Source organism: Macrobrachium nipponense, chromosome 22, assembly GCF_015104395.2.
Source record: "Macrobrachium nipponense isolate FS-2020 chromosome 22, ASM1510439v2, whole genome shotgun sequence".
Classification (NCBI taxonomy): Eukaryota; Metazoa; Arthropoda; class Malacostraca; order Decapoda; family Palaemonidae; genus Macrobrachium; species Macrobrachium nipponense.
This window is the reverse complement of record NC_087213.1, coordinates 12149234-12167038: the sequence shown is the minus strand read 5'-3', so window position 1 is coordinate 12167038 and position 17805 is coordinate 12149234. Positions and strand designations below refer to the sequence as shown.

The window sequence follows — 17805 nt, the reverse complement described above, 5'->3', positions numbered from 1 at the left end:
TAGCTAAGACTCCGTCGTCCCCGACAGAAATTCAAATTTCGCGCCACTCGCTACCGGTAGGTCAGGTGATCTACCTGCCTGCCCTGGGCGGCAGGACTAGGAACCATTCCCGTTTTCTATCATATTTTCTCTGTCGCCGGTGGTATCAACATTGTTGTTACTACCTCCTGACTGGAATTCGCTTTTCAAGACTTTATTGATCGTTGTTTTGGCATTCGCTACTGTGGACTGGATTTGGACTTGCTTTTGATTTTTCTAATAGAATGTCTGATTCAAGTGTTAGTGTGAGAGTGTGTGTGAATGTAGGCTGCAAGGTGAGGATACCGAAGGCTTCGGTTGATCCTCACACTGTATGTCGTAAATGTAGGGGGTTTGACTGTTCTTTGGCTAACACCTGTATTGAGTGTGAAAAGTTGGATGCTAATGAATGGAAGACTCTAACTTCTTACTTGAAGAAGTTAGAGAGGGATAGGATTAGACGGGCTGCACAAAAGAGTGTGAGTACAAGGCCTATTGAGCCTTTTTCTGAGTCTAACTCTCCTTTTATTAATGAATATGATTCTCCCTATGTATCTGATCCTCACAGGCTTTGCATTCGGATTCGGCTTCTGAAATCGCCAATCTGAAGGCTACTCTTCGTAAAATGAAGACAAAGATGGCGGCCATGCAAGGTAAGGCTAGTGATGGTGAATTACTAAGTGAAGTGAGTGTTCCCAGTGTTGTGGAGGGGGCGTCTGACCGTCCCTGCGATGCTCCCAGGCCTAGACCTCTTCCAAACTCACATACCCAGAGGAGTAGGAAAGTCGAAAGTCTACGGAGGTTGTGGGGAATTCCCCAACGGTCAGGCGTCCCTTCAGCAGGTTCTGTTTCGTTACAGTCTGCTCAGGACCGCTCTAATAGAAGCGTCCTACGAGATTGTTTCTCGTCGTCCGGTTCTCCTTCACCTAAACGAGGGTGGAAGGACTCGGATCTTTCTCTAGGCCACTGAAAAGGCATTGGAAAGAGCGCAGCGTTCGACTCGAGCCCGGAACGCTTCTCGGAGGAAGCTCCTTCTTCTATCAAGAAGGCTAAGCTGGTTTTGACTCCTCCTAGAACAGTATTTGAGGATCGCACTCCTTCGAGTTCTCCTGCTTCTTCTATTGAAGAGGACGCTGGGGTGGCTTCCAAGAGGATATTGCTTGCAGTTCAAGAGCAGATTGCCTCTTTGGTTGGAGTTCTTTCGAGGGATCCCCCTCGCAAGAAGGACGCTAGACTTCCTATTAAGAAGTCTCGTCTTCTTTCACCAGCCAGACCGTTAAAGCGTCCTCCAGAACATGGGGACGCTTCCAGGCGCGAAGAGTCGTACAAACCTCAGGATCTATCCGAGCGAGCTCTAGATCAGGATACGCTCAGGCGTGAGGGCGGCCAGCCAGGCGCGAGGCGCCAGTTAGGCGGGAGGATTCAGCCAAGCGCGAGGCGCCAGCCAAGCGCGAGGATTCAGCCAGGCGCGAGGCGCCAGCCAGGCGCGAGGAGTCAACATTGCGTGAGGCGCCAGACAAGCGCGAGACGTCAGCCAGGCGCGTGATGATGCCAGCCCAGGCTGACACGCTCCAGCCAAGCGTGAAGCGCCAGCCTCCAAGCGCAAGAGCAAGACAAGCGCGAGGCACCAGACAAGCGCAAGGCGCCAGCCAAGCGCGAGGAGCTGTTCAGCGCGAGAATCAAGCAGACGCGAGACTTCTTTTAGACGTGAGAGAGAGTCGGTTCACTCTATGAGCCCCTCTCTAGTAGGAGTTTGTCACCATAGAGAGAGAACGGGATGAAGATCTCTCGTTTTTCAGGCCGATTCTCCACACGGTGTAGAGATTCGGAAGAAGAGGGTGACGGTAGAGAAGGAGTCTCGAACTATAAAGTTCTGACTGACCTTCTTTAAACGGAATACGGAGATTTCTTTAACTCCTGCCGCTCCTCCTTCGCCTCGATCACTGTTTCGAGTGCGATTGTGCCTAAGTCTTCGTCGGTCTTGAAGATGAGACCTACGATCTCTATGAGTAGAGCGCTTCAGTCCTTAGACAAATGGATGTTGTCTAAGAAGGATCTGGGCAGAACCACCTTCTGTATGCCTCCAGCCATACTTTCTGGCAAGAGAGGTTTCTGGTACCGAACTGGGGAGACATGGGCCTTTCTCTCCCAGCGGCAGCCGAAGCGGACTTTTTCAACCTTGGTTGACTCGTCAAGGAGACACGCTTTGAATGGAGCTCGCGAGTCTTTGGATTGGGCGATTTTCGGAGACGGATCATCTCCTCAAGGGACTCTTCCATATTTTGGAAGTGTTTAATTTCCTAGACTGGTCCCTTGGGGTGATGTCTAAGAAAGCTCATGACTCGGATGGTCTAGACCCCGAAGTCATTCTGAGTATTCTTGCTTGTATTGACAAGGCGGTACAAGACGGATCAGGAGAAATCTCCTCTCTTTTCGGAGCAGTAATCCTTAAGAAGAGGAGTATTTTTAGTTCCTTCCTAACCAAGGCGGTTTTTCTCCCTCACAGAGAGGCAGCCCTGGTTTTTGCTCCCATGTCTGACTTCCTGTTTGCCTTCTCAGTTAGTGAAGGACATTTCTCGATCACTGACTGAGAAGGCGACTCAGGATCTTCTCCTGCAAACTGCAAGGAAGAAGAGACCACTTGTTTCAGTTGACAAGAAAGGACCGACTTCTACGGTTCAGCCCTTTCGAGGAGGCCCTCTCTCCAGAGCTACCTCTAAGAGAAGAGGTCTTGAGAGGAGAGGTAAGGCTCCTTCCCATCCCTTTAAGAAAGGGAAGTGAGACAGACAGCCTCCAAACACCAGTGGGGGCCAGGCTTCTCGAATTTGCAGACGCCTGGTCACTCATAAACTCGGACGGCCTCTTCCATGTCCATAATCAGGAGGGATATCTTATCCCCTTCCAAGACAGTCCTCCACTAACGACCATTCCGCTGGGAACTGTCAGCCAGATACAGGGACCCTGTACTGAGGATACTCTTCGTCTGATGGTGAATCAAATGTGGGACAAAAGAGCTATAGAATTGGTTCTAGAGCAAAACTCTCCGGGTTTTACAATCGGCTTTTCCTGGTTGCGAAAGCCTCGGGGGGCTGGAGACCAGTTCTAGATGTCAGCGCTCTGAACAAGTTCGTTCTAAAGGAGAAGTTCTCTATGGAGACTTCGGCCTCAGTCCTGGCGGCGTTACGTCAAGGAGATTGGATGGTGTCGCTGGATCTCCAGGACGCCTATTTTCATGTCCCGATTCACCCTTCGTCGAAGAAGTACCTCCGTTTCATGACGGGGGGAAGGATCTTTCAGTTCAGGGCCTTGTGTTTCGGCCTGTCCACAGCTCCTCAGGTCTTCACAAACCTGATGAGGAATGTGGCGAGGTTTCTTCACCTCAAAGGCCGTCACATCTCTCTATATTTGGACGATTGGCTCATCAGGGCCAGAAACAGAGAGACAGTGTTTGGAGGACCTTTCTTTGACCCTAGACCTGATAAAGGCATTGGGACTACTCGTGAACCTCGAGAAGTCACAACTGATTCCCAGACAGAACTTGGTCTATCTGGGGATTCAGACGGATTCTCGGGGTTTTCGAGTATTTCCTTCGCAAGAGAGAATCGTGAGAGGCTTAGAAAAAGTCTCTCTCTTCTTAGGGAAAGAACGGACTTCGGCGAGGGAATGGTTAAGCCTGCTAGGCACCCTTTCCTCGCTCGAACAGTTCTTTCCTCTAGGAAGACTACATCTTCGCCCTCTTCAGTTTTTTCCTAAGGAGATCTTGGAACTGGAAGACGGGACTTCTCTCCGACAGTTTTCTCCTTCCAATGGAGATGAAACCACACCTGCAATGGTGGTTGTCCCCTCTAAAAGAGAACAAGGGAATTTCTCTGGAAGTTCCGAACCCCCAAGCCGAGTGTTGTATTCCGACGCATCGGAGAAGGGTTGGGGAGCAACACTATGGACCAAGAGAGAGAGAAGTGTCAGGCACCTGGAAGGCAGCACAGGTGTCCTGGCACATAAATTGCAAAGAACTTCTAGCAGTTCACTTGGCGCTAAAGTTCTTCGAACCCTTTGTGACGAACAGTGTGGTCCAAGTGAATGTGGACAACACTACAGCCCTGTCCTACATTCGGAAGCAAGGAGGAACGCACTCAGTGTCGCTTTACGAGATAGCAAGAGATCTGCTAATTTGGGCCTCACAAAGAAACATCTCCCTCCTGACAAGATTTGTTCAGGGGACGAGAAACGTCAGGGCGGACAGACTGAGCAGGAGAAGCCAGGTCCTTCACACAGAATGGACTCTTCATTCAGAGGTGTGTCAGAGTCCCTTTGGGATCTTTGGGCACTCCTCACGTAGATCTGTTCGCCACATTCCTTTCCAAAAGGCTGGAAGTCTTTTTTGTTCAGTGGCGGAAGACCCAAGAGCTCTCGTGGTAGACGCCTTGCCTGCTGGACTGGTCTCAGATTTATGTGGACGTGTACGCTTTCCCCCCTTTCAAAAATCCTGGGACAAGTGTTGAGAAAGTTCGTAGCGTCCAACGGGACAAGGATGACCCTGATAGCCCCGTTTTGGCCAGCACAAGATTGGTTTGCAGAGGTGCTGGAGTGGACAGTAGACTTCCCAAGATCCCTTCCAAAAGGATGGATCATCTCAGACAGCCACACTTCGAGAGGTTTCATCAAAACCTCCCCGCTCTCGCTCTGACTGCCTTTCCGACTATCGAAAGACTTGTCAGAGCGAGGGGGTTTTCTCGCGAAGCTGCAAGCGCTATCGCTAAGAGCCCGCAGAGCTTCCACTAGACGAGTCTATCAGTCGAAGATGGGAGGTATTCAGAAGGTGGTGTAAGTCTAAGAAGTTGTCCCTAAAAACCTCCAGTACCTCTGTAACCGAAATCGCTGATTTCCTTTTGTTCTTGAGAGAGGTCTCTCATTTGTCGGTATCGACGATCAAAGGATACAGGAGCATGCTTTCGGCAGTATTTAGAAACAGAGGCCTAGACATTGCTGAGAATAAAGATCTGCACGACTTGATTAGATCGTTTGAAACGACAAAATCGAAGGAACTAACTCCTCCCAGCTGGAACCTGGACGTAGTTCTCAAGTTCCTTTCGTCTGACAGTTTGAGCCTCCCCACGTAGCTTCGTTCAGGGATATAACAAGAAAATGCTTGTTTCTCCTATCTTTGTCGATCAGCCAAAAAGAGGTTTTGGCGAACTTCATGCCCTAGAAGATGAAGTCGGCTTTAACAAAGACTCGGCCTTTTGCTCGTTTAGAACTCTTTTTCTAGCGAAGAATGAAAATCCATCGAATCCCTGGCCCAAGAGATTCGAGATCAAAGGCTTATCGAGTCTAGTAGGGAGAGAAACAGAGAGGTCTCTTTGCCCGGTAAGAGCCTTGAAGTTTCTTCTTTACAAAGAAAGAAACAAATGGGAGGCTTCTAGACAAGTCCCTTTGTGTTCGATTAAGGGACCCCACAAGAATCATGTCTAAGAACGCATTAGCTTTCTTCATTAGGAGCGTCATTACGGATGCTCACAAGTTCTGTCCTGACGACTCTTTTCCGCTTTTAAGAGTAAAAGCCCATGAAGTTAGAGCAGTGGCGACGTCTCTCTCTTTTCAGAAGAATATGTCGTTAAAGAAAATCATTGACACGACATATTGGAGGTGCAATTCAGTTTTTGCATCTCACTATCTTAAAGACGTTCGCGTGACCTACGAGAAATGTTTTTCTCTGGGACCTTTTGTATCGGCGGATACAATACTGGGTACGGGAGCAAACACCAATCCTTAAATTTGTACATACCTTCTACTAGATTGTTCTAGATTTCTGCTGACAAAGAGGGCTCGGTGCTGCACTGGCGGCCAGTCACTGTTGTTCAGTAAGGAACTCTTGTGATATCTTTTAGGGGAGTATTAAAATTTTTTTTTTTTTTTTTTTGAGAATTTTTGTATGAATGAGTTTTTCGTTTCGAGTTATGGGTTGTTTGTAATGAGTTCGGGGATAACTCAGAACAATTCTATATACTAACATGGTGGTTAGGATCAGGTGGTCGGGATTGGTTATGCTCCTTCACAAGGTGTGGTGTCATAGAAGTGGTCCAGTACCCATTGACAAAGTCCTTTTAGGCTCTGCCGAGTAAGCGGTCTTATACCCATCGACAGACAAAGAACTCTAGCCATAGATCTAATATCTCGCTAAAGTCTTGAGGTGATGCAGACTACCGGGCTACAGCCACGAAGTCTACCACCTATCAGGTAGGAACCAAGGTTTTTTCTTTTATACCTACAACATATGTTGTTTACCTGTCTATTCCATATTAGCTGTCTCTGACCCCCAAAGGGTGCCAATCAGCTATGTATATATCTGATAGGTAAGTTCATTGTATGAAAATGATATTGTTATAATACAATAAAGTTTCATACATACTTACCTGGCAGATATATACGATTAATGGCCCACCCAGCCTCCCCGCAGGAGACAGGTGGAAGAGAGAGAAAATATGATAGAAAACGGGAATGGTTCCTAGTCCTGGTCCGGCCCAGCCGGGCAGGCAGGTAGATCACCTGACCTACCGGTAGCGAGTGGCGCGAAATTTGAATTTCTGTCGGGGACGACGGAGTCTTAGCTATGTATATATCTGCCAGGTAAGTATGTATGAAACTTTATTGTATTATAACAATATCATTTTTATAATCATTGTGATAACATTATTAATTACTTAGATAATATTTTTAGAAGTACTCTTATGGGATGTGTTAATTAGAACTTGTCCTACAATCACTAGCAGGGTGTGCCTCCCTCATATGAAGAAGCTGTACGTCACCGACCAGCAGTGATGTTTGACACACATGGAGGAAACTCTAATGGAAGGTACACACCTCATGCTCACCGAAGCCGAGGGCATAGGGTTGTTGTGCCGAGTGTTAGTGTACGGCGGTCTCGACACAGAGACAACCCCGATAACATTTCCTATCAATCTATTGGGTCTGCTCGGCAGTCGTCAAGGTGAGTAGATGTGTTCAGCAGTGACTAATATTATAGACATTTATTTAATTTTAAAGGGACTTGTTTTAGGATTGTTGTTTGATGTAAAATTTAAAATAAGGAAATTCCTTTAGTTTAGCATTGATTTTATTGCAAATTGTTAAATGCATACTGAATATGTACAGTTTATGAGAGGATTATGCTTATATACTAATATACTGATAGCTTGCTGTATGCTGGAATTTTTACATGAGTTGTTAGTCACTGCAGGAACAGATCTAAGGTGTCCTATCTTTGCATTGTTTCTTTGCCCTTTCAGATCCAAGTGTATTTTTTTCTTCCTGTTCACCCTAGGTCCCATTCCCGTATTATAAAAAATTGAATTATGATTTCTGAATCCTGCTATTTTTCTTCTTTAGTGCTCAGATCATCTTGCACAGTGAGAAAAACACTCATGATTTCTTAAGTTTTGTAATCTCTACAACAGCACATCTCGTTCCATGAGTATGCGTAGTTGGTCAGCATGTGACAGTCTTGGCTCAACGGATACAGTAGCAGTGAGTGATTCCACAAATGTTACTGTTGATACCCAGAGTGGGACAAGTAGTAATGGTTCTCAGGCACCATCATGCAGAGCTTTAGCTGGTTCATTAGCATCATTTGATACCTCATCTTTGGTCAACAATGAAGGTATGTATATAAATATGCTAATAACCCTGTCCTTGTAGCAGGCAGCTACAATTAACTGATATACTTCATGAGACAAAACAGTTGTTTCTTTTATTCATTATTTTATTCATAACAAATCCTTTACCTATATTGCTCAGCTCATTTTGTTAATCACTAAATGTCAGAGACAAAAATTTTGTGAAGGTAACAGAATCTGATGTACTGTGCATATGTGTGCAACTCCATGGGTCCTGGCTGTTAACCCAGTTTGCGCTTCCATTGTTTGTGGTCATGAGTAAATGGTCATGTCTCGACCATTGTTTGTGGTCATGAGTACATGGTCATCACTCAGAACTTTTGAGCTTTGTGAAACACTGCCTTATTTTAGCATATTATTGGGTTGTTAGCACCAAAGACTAGCAATTCAAGGTCGAGTTTTTGTTTTTTGCCAAGAAAACTGCAGGCGATACAACTTCCATTGCAGATTAAGTTTTATAGGTTTATTGCTGTTAGTTAATACCGTATATTTAGTTTATGCAGCCCAATGTTGGTGTTAGTTAATGTTAATTTGTTTTAAAGAACTTCAGGTTTGTTCATACACGAAACAAACCTTCGGTCTTAACATTAGGATTTACTAGCGCCAAGCTGGAAACCGGTAGAATTAAAATTACACTTGTGAGATCCAGGGACTAATGGCATCTATACCAGGTCACGGGGCATGTATACCCAGAATGCCCACGGCTACCTGTGACCCACCAGTTATTTTCCTACCGCCTTTAAGATAAGACGTGTTACTGTCTATCTGATTTAAAGCCAGTTTTTCAGTTTGCCCGTTCTTTATCCATTTCATTTTTTATTTTTCATTCCTTTTCTTTCTCCAAGTGTGATCAGTGTGTCGTAAGAGTGTATACGTGGTATGATGGAGAATTTTGCCTCAACATCGGGATCGTCTACCGTTTCGAAGAGGAGACAAAGGAAATGCCCAGGAGTCAGTGGCTTTCCATGTTCTAGGTTCCTAACTTTGGTGTCGACGGATCCTCATCCAACTTGTAGTAGGTGCAGGGAAAATGTATGTACGGTTACTAATCCGTGTTCTGTTTGTCGCGGTTGGTCGGTGGAACAGTGGAAGAAGTTCTATGGGAAAAGCCAATACAAAAGGAAGGGGGTGACGCCATCTTTGGATGACCAAACCTTACCGGCTCTTTTGTATCGGCAATAAACCAGGCTGCTCCATATGTTTCTCCACCTGCTTTTGATTTGTCTCATATTCCCCTTCGGTTTCTCCTAGCGTTCTGTATCGGAAACGTCAGGAGGGGCCTTGGGTAATTTTATGAATAATTTGCACTCTCCTTTGTTCTCCCAGCAAGTAGAGGGGGAGATCCGCCATCTTTGTTCCAGGCTCCTGCTACTCAAGCGCATAGGTTTAGATGGTACGTGGTCAGCGCTAGGCCTACCAGGCGTACCAACCTTGGATGGTCTGCTTGCGCATTATATGACGTCACGGTTCCAGCAGGGTCCGGCAGCGCTGAATGTTTTCCCTCATCCCCCGGGCTTGCAATTTATGGGAATTAATGCCGCGGCTTCACCATCCCACTCAGTGTTTACAGCGATGCAGAACGTGGGAGGTAGTTTGGCAGGAAACGTGCGGTTGCCAGCAGAAACCTCTCAGTCTCCCCCTACGAGAGGGATGACGTCACAACATACGTCACACTCCTATATGGCAGGCTAGATGACGTCACAGACCGATTCTCGGCCTTTTTCGCTGCACCCAGACGCTAATACCGCCTTCTGACCCGTCAATGCAAACTGTAATGCAGAAATTACAGGATATAGAGAAGAGAATGAATAAGAGAGACAAAAAGAAAAAGTGTGATTCGCCTTCTTCGTCTTCTTCCTCTAGTTCGGCGTCATCGCTAAGTCCGATAACGTCACGGCGAGCGCCAGTCAAGCGTTGGAGGAGGATTCGGGAGTTCCTGGCGGATCCTCGGGCTAAGAAGAGAAGAATCAATTCTTCCTCATCTTCGGACCAAGACTGTCATTTCCAAGTCAGCAAGAAGGTCGGAAAGTCAGTGGCTATTAAGCACAAGGTTGGCAGACGAAGCCGTTCGCAAGAATCCGAACAAGCGAGAGAGGTGGACGGCCGGTCGAGGGCTAGCGGGCCGAGGGCGGAGTTGCCAGTTCGGATCGCAAAAACTGCGATACCTCTGGTAAAATCGACATTGGCGGCGAAAGGTGCAGCAGAGGATGGAATGCAAGGTCCCCAAGTTTCGCATTCCCGTAAGGCCGTTCAAAAATACGTCACGAAGGACGATAACGCTCCTATTAAAAGTAAGAAAAATAGAGAGTTGGCAACCTCGGCGGATACGTTCGTGGAAGGCAGTGTCCGTCTGGATAGAAGGTCGAGGCCGGGCTCGCCGACGCTCGAAAACAATGCCAATACTAATAGAGACGAACTTATCTCTGTCCTTAAGGGAGCCTTCATCTTGGAGATCTAGACGAGGTTCTCGCTCTTAGATCTGCCTGAGCAGAGAAGATGTGAGACATTCTCGTTCCCCTGCTGACTATCTGGGATCGAGCCAACAGCGCCAGCAAAGATCAAAGAGACCGCGGGCCGTAGGGGCAGGCGGCCGTGGAATTCCGGGCCGTCTGTCAGAAGATAGAGGCGAGACAACACCATCCCTTGTGACGGAGAATGGTACACTAGAGCCGGAGGAAAAGGAGAAAACCAAGAGTTTCTGGCCTCATATGCAGAGGTGATTGATTTGATTCGTCAATTCAATAACCTTTCGGAGAAGACAGAAACACCGGCCAGTATGCTTCTTCCTGGAATTGACATGGCTAATTTGGACTAAAGAGGGATACCAAGGTGTCGTATGAATTGCCTTGTTCGAGTCATGCGGAATCGGTCTTGCAACACGTAAACGCAAAGATTGCAGGGAGGGATAATTCCTTAAGATCTAATAGATCATTGTTCCGACACGGCATACAAACCGTTCGGTACCTTTTACAATAGGAAGGTACTGGTAGCGGCAGCTGGATAGGTCGTAAGCTTTCGAACAAGGGTTCGGTAGTTAACTGCTTGTCCGACAGGCGCGCGCGGTGAGCGCGCGACTGGTAAACAAAATCACTTTTGCTTTCGGCCTGCTGGCGTGTGGGACCGTGTATCATCGCTCTCTGCCCGCTTCATCGTCGTTTGCTTTCTGCATGATTGTGGTTTTTCTTTTTCTAATTATCTAGTGAAACTGAATTGTAAGTACAATCATTTCATTGAATTCTTTGTGAATTAAGGATCTTGGTGTCACCACGCCCTCCGATTACCCGAGTGCCGGACTGAAGGCGTAAGTGCGGAATTCATTTTCCCAAGAATGATCCTCGTATTGTGTATGCTCGGTGCCGAGGGCTGGGAGCACTCGCTCCGAGCGTAGATTGGGTTGGAAATGTGTAGATGAAAATCGTAAGTAAGTGCTCTTTTCTGTTCCGATACGTAATACAAACCCCTCGGTCCTTTAACAATAGGAAGGTAACTAGCGGCAGCTGGGACGGTCGTAAGCTTCGAACAAGGGGAGAACGTAGTTAACTGCTTGTCCGGGGTCGTGCGCGCGCGCGCGGCCGCGCGCCCGATGCGGGTGAAGAATCACTTTGCTTTCGGCCGTGGTGTGACAGGACGTGTTCGTCATCGCTCTGCCCCAGCTATTTTCGTCGTGTGCTTTGGATTTAATTTTCTTAATGACTGGCCTTTGGTGTGTGGTCTTGAATTGAAATTGTAAGTACTTCTTTGTTTTCATTTTTCATTGAGGTGAAGATTAATTAATCATGGATCAAGAAGAGCTTTCGCCGCGCCCACCAAACTGCCCGTAGAGTGTGTCCCGGGTTGGAGGGGCGTAAATGCGGCGGATTCCGCTCTTACCCAGATATTGATCCTCATGAGTTATGTTTTCGGTGTCGGGGGCGAGAATGCTCCCGAACCGAACCATGTGATGTATGTGTAAATTGGTCCGAGGCGCAGTGGGTGCTGTACGAGGGTAGGAAGAGGCGTAGGTTGACCAAGGAGTAGTCGGAAAGCTCTCCAGCGACTCCTTTGGTTACGGATACCTCGTCATCCTTCCTGCCTCCAGCTCAGCCCCCCACGATTTGCGCCTTCCCTGCGGGGGGGGTTTCGGAGTCCTTCTCCTCACTCGATCCGTCAGTGTGGAGGATGGGTGCCCGATACCCGGATGTGCAATTGTATTCGGGGTCTTCCGTCCGCTCTGGGTGGGGTTTCGTCCTCCCCCAGGCGTGAGGGTGGCCCCTCTAACTGACCCGACTGTTCCTTCCCTCAGGTGTGCCTTCTGTGAGTGACGACCTTGGAAACAGGTGTGGGCGTCGTTGGGACTGCAGGGCGCCCCCAGTATCCAGGCTTTGATTCAACGGCTAGCGGGGTCGGCAGTGGTAACTCATGGTGTGGTTACAACTACGACCAATTACAGTGTCAACAACCAGCGTACGCCGCCCTCCTCATGTGGTGTATACGCAACACATTGCGTCAGTGACTCCAACGGCGTCAATTCAAATGCCGATCGCTGCCGTGCCTAAGAGGGGCGTGCCGCCGCCACCTGGTTTTATGTGCTGCCGACGCCCGACTTTCGCTGCCCAAAAGTGCGCCCCTGGATCTATCGCCCGTCCCAATGATGAGTTTGGCTGAGATGGAGAGGTCTGTGACGCCGGATTATGCTGCCGTACCTGCCGTACCTGCAGCGAGTGTTGCTGGCCCAGCCCCTCGCGCCGCTCCTACGAAGCGCGCGGTGCGGGACTCTAATGTTGATGTTGCTGCTGGGTGCTGGTCCTGCTGGTGCTGGTCCTATTGGTGCTGGTCCTGCTGCTGCTGGTCCTGCTGGTGCTGGTCCTGCTGGTGCTGGTCCTGATGGTGCTGGTCTGCTGCTGGTGTTCCTGCCGCTCCTGCCGTGCCTGCCCCTGCCCACGTCGCGTCTCGTCATGGAGGTGCTGCACCGGTCTCAGGTCTTTCCGGACAGGATCAGTCGGGGCGTGTTGCTTCGGCAATTGGCCCGACTTTTCCGTGGATGGAAGACCTGACGTCCGTCCTGAGAGAGCTGACGAAGAAAGAGGAGAAGAAGAGGAAGATGTCGTCGTCGTCTTCATCGTCTTCTTCGTCGTCTGTTGCCGCCTCTTCCCCTTCGACTTCTAAGGCTTCCAAGCGAAGAAGAAGAAGGCTGCCTCCTCCCCCCCTAAGCCCCCCCAAGGCTCCTACGGGACCTTCGAAGGGGCCCGTCTCGCTCTGGCGTGACGGGGGGTGCTTCTGCTGGTCCTCCTGTTCCCTCGGGAACGGGGCCCGTCTCCTCTTCTGAGAAGAAGAAGAAGACGGGGACCAAGGATGTGCTGGCTACTGCTGGTACATCCGCGCCTGGTCTTAGTAGCACTGCTGCTAAGTCAGGTACCTGGCTCGACTTCTCGTTCGCGAGAAGGTACCGAGTGTACGGTCCTCCTTCGGGCGACCGTGCAGCCAACGTCAAGACGCCTGAGCTTGCTCCAACACCGTCACGACAGAGGCACGGAGCAGAAGACTGTCGAGAGTCGCGCAAGTGACGCTCGCCAGCCAGCGGCCGCGTCTCGTAGCGACCAGCCGGTACCTCGGGTTGACGTGACGGTCTCTGACCGGCCACGGGTTGAGGCTGAGAAGAGGTCCCCTCGACCACGGCACCAGCTTCGGCTGGTACCAGCGGTTTGACGTGCCGTGAGGACGTCTCACCGGTCTCACCACCGCGAAAGCGAGCTCTGCAGATCACCTGACCGCCGCTCCCACAGGGACCGGACGGAGACGGTGGCCAGCAGCAGCTCGTCTGACGCACGAGATCGGGGTCGACGTGCTCAGTCGAGCCGCTCGTCCACAGGTGAGCGGCACGACCAGGCCTGCAGTACGATCCCCACGCGGCGGTTGGTGATCGGCTGCAGCCCCCCCACGTACGCTGGTCCTGCCAGCGAACGGGGGGGGAGCGTCAGGTCTGTCTCTCCTATACCTTCAACTTCCTCGGGCTACACCGGGAAGAGCGAGGTACCCAGGAGTGATCGTGAGAGGTGCGCCGCTCACGATCCCGCCACGACCGCACGAACCAGGCATGGTTGTAGGACCAGCCAGGTCGTACGCGCAAGTGGTTGGAGGCGACCGTCAGGGGTCTGTTGCTGTTCCTGCCTTCTGAAGGAGGAGGGTCTCGAGAGCTGCTCCTGTTGGAGGGACTGGACGGTCCTACTCCTCAGGACGCTGTAACTCCTGAGATCCAGAGGAACTTTGCCCAGGTTATTGCGCTGATTGTCGTCAGCACAACGACCTGGGTGGGGGAAGGATCGCCGCTACCACCATCTGAGCCCACGTCCCGGCTCGAGTCATTTTGGGGCCCGAAGAGGGAACCCAAATTGACGGTGGGACTGCCGCGATCGGAGCTTGCAGACTCAGTCCTTGACCAGGTGGAGTATTTCGTCTCAGGACGGGAGGATCTCACTTAAGTCAGGACGGTCTTCCAAGCTACTTCCTCCTCCTCTGCAGCGACAGCGGAAGTTCTACGTGCCATCAGTAGAATCCATACCGCCCAAACATAAGTTAACCGGAGCTAGCTAGGCTAACTCCAGGTGTGTCCCTGCAGCAGCTCCTGTCAGAGAACCTATGGTTTCTCGCAGCAGGAGGCACTGGGCCTGGAAAGCTACCGCTATGGCAGCTTTCCAGGCAGTCTCTTGGTTGGATCTGTGTCCCTCACAGTATCCAAGGTCCGCGGCCGACGCCGGGGGCGCTGCCCTCGAAGACGACCCCGACTTCAGGAGACTGTGCCAGTCTGGAGGTAGGGCCATCTCCTACCTCGCCCATCAGACGGCAAACCTGTGGGCCACTTGGTTCTCCGTCGTAGGGACGCTGTCCTTACACGATAGCCAAGGGTGGGGGCCGGGCGTGAACGGCGGTAAATGGACTACGTAACGGACCAATGAAGAGTTCCTCGCTCCTTCTTTCCCGGAGAGATGGTGGACGCTGCGGTGGAAAGACGGCGCACTGATGACAGTGACCGTCTGGTTCACCAGGCAGTTACGAAGGTTTCTGGGCAACCTCGTACATCTGCGGCTAAGCCTAAGAGTTTAGCTAGCGCTTCCTCGGCTGCTAAGACGGCTGCTCCATCGAAGCCCCGAGGAAAGACTCTTCCTGCTTCAACTTCTAGTAAAGGAGGCCGTAACCAGCCCTCCTCCCAGCCCTCCTTTCCCGAGGAGGTGCTGGGGAAGAAGTCGAAGCGAGGTGGGAAACGCTAGGGACGGCGTTCCCCCTCACCAGCTGCCGGAAGTGGGGGGGTGCCTGGCGAGCCATTGGGCGGGCAAACTTGGCAGCGCTACGGTGCCGAGACCCCTGGATAGTAGACGTCCTTCGGGAGGGATATCTACTACCTTCGAATCTCGGCCCCCTCACCTCCACACCCGGTCCATCTGCAGACATATGTTCTGGGATCCTCAAAGGACACGCTCTTCGGCAGGAGATCAAGACCATGCTGACAAAACGAGCTGTAGAAGTCGTAGTGGATCGGTCACCGGGCTTTTACAGCCGCCTTTTCTTAGTGGAAAAGGCATCGGGGGGCTGGCGCCCGGTGATAGATCTCTCTCCCCTGAACCGATTTGTTCGCCAGACTCGGTTCAAGATGGAGACGGCACGTTCCGTGCTGGACTCCATCAGGGAGAACGACTTCATGCTTTCAGTGGACCTGAAGGATGCGTATTTCCAAATACCCATCCATCAGTCCTCCAGAAAGTACCTCCGCTTCATCTTCGACGACGGACGGTGTACCAATTCAGGGCACTCTGCTTCGGTCTCTCACCGCCCCACAGGTGTTCACCGAGAGTGTTCACGCTGGTGTCCTGCTTGGCCCATTCGCACGGGATACGTCTTCTGAGGTATCTCGACGATTGGCTGGTCTGGCGAGCTCCCGCTCGCAGTTGCTGCAGGACAGGGATGTCGACTTCTAAAGTTTTGTCGCGATCTGGGGATCGTGATAAACTACGAGAAGTCCGATCTCGAACCCAAGCAGAAGATGAAGTACCTGGGTATGCTGATCGATACGGTAGCAGCTCAAGTCCGCCCCGCAGACTTGAGGATCAGCAAATTTCAGGGAGGCAGCCGGCCGGTTCCTGTCTCGGCAGGAACAGGCAGCGCAGCAATGGCAAGTCGTGATCGGCCCACCTGTCGTCACTCGAGAGTTAGTTCCTCACGGACGTCTTCACCTGCGGTCTCTCCAGTGGAGACTAAGGGAGAGTTGGTCACAGGTAAAGGATCCACCTTACTTCCCCGTGTCCATCACGGAGAAGGTGAGGCAGGACCTAGCCTGGTGGCTCGACGACAGGAACCTCTTAAGAGGAGTGCCCCTACGCACTCCCCCCCGGAGATGCTGCTGTTTCAGACGCATCGACCGAGGGATGGGGCGCACACCTGGAGGAGTTGCTGGCTGCAGGTGTGTGGGACCATCACGACAAGCACCTTCACATCAATGTCCCTGGAACTCAAAGGCGGCGTTTTACGCTCTCCAAGAGTTCCAAGACCGCTTGATGGGACACTCAGTGGTGTTTGATGTGCGACAACACCACGGTAGTGGCATACGTCAACAAGCAGGGGGGCCTAGTGTCTCTCCCGCTTACACCAGTTGACGGTGCAGGTGCACGAGTGGGCCACGGCTCATTCGATAGAGCTGTCAGCACGCTACATTCCAGGCAGAGGAATGTAGTAGCGGACAAGCTGCAGCCGTCGGGATCAGGTAATAGGGACCGAGTGGTCCCTACACCCAGAGTGGCGGAAAGGCTCTTCAACCTGTGGGGGGGGCGTCCAGTCATAGACCTGTTCGCCACCCGGCACAACAAAAAACTTCAAGTTTTTTGCTCAGCCGTGCCGGACCCATGGGCAGCTGCAGAGGACGCTCTTCAACACCCCTGGGACAACCTCTTCGTTTACGCCTTTCCTCCCGTTTTGTCTGATTCGAAAGTGATCAGCCGAGCGCTGGTCACTCCCAATCTCAGGATGATCCTGGTGGCTCCCAAACGACCTCAAGCCGTTTGGTATCCGGACCTGCTGGCTCTTCTTGCAGAAGAACCAGAGAGAGATGCCCCACTGGCACACCTTCTAGCCCAGCCACACGTAGAGCGGTACCACCGAGCAGTCCAGTCCCTACAACTTCACGGCTGGCTGTTATCCACCATCTCTTTGCGAACGAGAGGCTTTTCTCGCAGCGCAGCAACAGAGATGGCTGGACACGTCAGACAGTCCTCTGCAGCTGTGTACCAGGGGAAGTGGGCCGTCTTCTGTGGTTGGTGTCGTAGACGGGGTCTATCTCCTCTCAGAGCCACTCTTCAGCAGGTAGCGGATTTCCTCGTATTTCTTCGCCGAGAGAAGCTCCTCTCAGTACCCACAGTTAAAGGATATAGAGGGCTGACTGGCACTCGTCTGAAACTGAGGGGACTGGACATCTCGAACTCGTTCGAGATCTCCTTGCTAATGAGGAGCTTCGAAAGGTCTTGCCCACCCAGGGAGCTCAGGCCACCTGAGTGGGATGTGACTCTCGTCCTTAGGAGTTTGACTCGAAGACCATTCGAGCCACTCCGAGAGTCGTCAGACAGGGATCTGACCCTCAAGACCCTCTTCTTGCTGGCCCTGGCATCGCGAAGAGAGTAGGGGAACTTCATGGTCTGTCCTTCAATGAATTAAACATTCCAGGGGCTGGGGATCTGTGACGCTCGATTTCGTCCCGAATTTCGTAGCTAAGACTCAGAATCCGTCGATCCCTGACGACAGGTTCGAGTCTTTCACAATCCCCTCCCTAATGGATTTCACCGCAAACGATACGGATGAGATGCTGCTTTGTCCTGTGAGGGCGCTACGGCGCTATCTGAAGAAAACTCGACACCTCAGGCCTGAGTGTCGACGCCTCTTCGTTAGCACTGGGGTTACCAAGAAAGAAGTATCCAAGAACACGCTTTCTTTCTTTCTGGCTACGTAGAGGTGATCAGGAGAGCGTACGAGGCTGATGGTAGTGACGACATCCGTACGCTCCGACCGAGAGCCCACGAAGTCAGAGGTATTGGACCCTCTTTGGCGTTCCGCAAGAACTTCTCCGTGGCGCAGGTCCTGAAGGCAGGTGTCTGGG

At 51.0% G+C, this 17805-nt stretch overlaps 1 protein-coding gene across 3 annotated transcripts in view; it reads left to right on the top strand.

The window, feature by feature from the left end:
* The window catches only part of LOC135198496 (sushi, von Willebrand factor type A, EGF and pentraxin domain-containing protein 1-like), a 94547-nt gene that overhangs the window by 22372 nt on the left and 54370 nt on the right, over window positions 1-17805 (top strand). Inside the window, exons 11-12 of one of the 3 annotated variants that reach the window (XM_064226094.1) lie at window positions 6789-7006; window positions 7473-7675. In XM_064226094.1, coding sequence (XP_064082164.1) covers window positions 6789-7006; window positions 7473-7675 — 421 coding nt within the window. Of the gene's footprint in view, window positions 1-6785; window positions 7007-7472; window positions 7676-17805 lie in introns of all 3 variants that reach the window. The other 2 variants (XM_064226095.1, XM_064226093.1) reach the window with 2 other exon arrangements.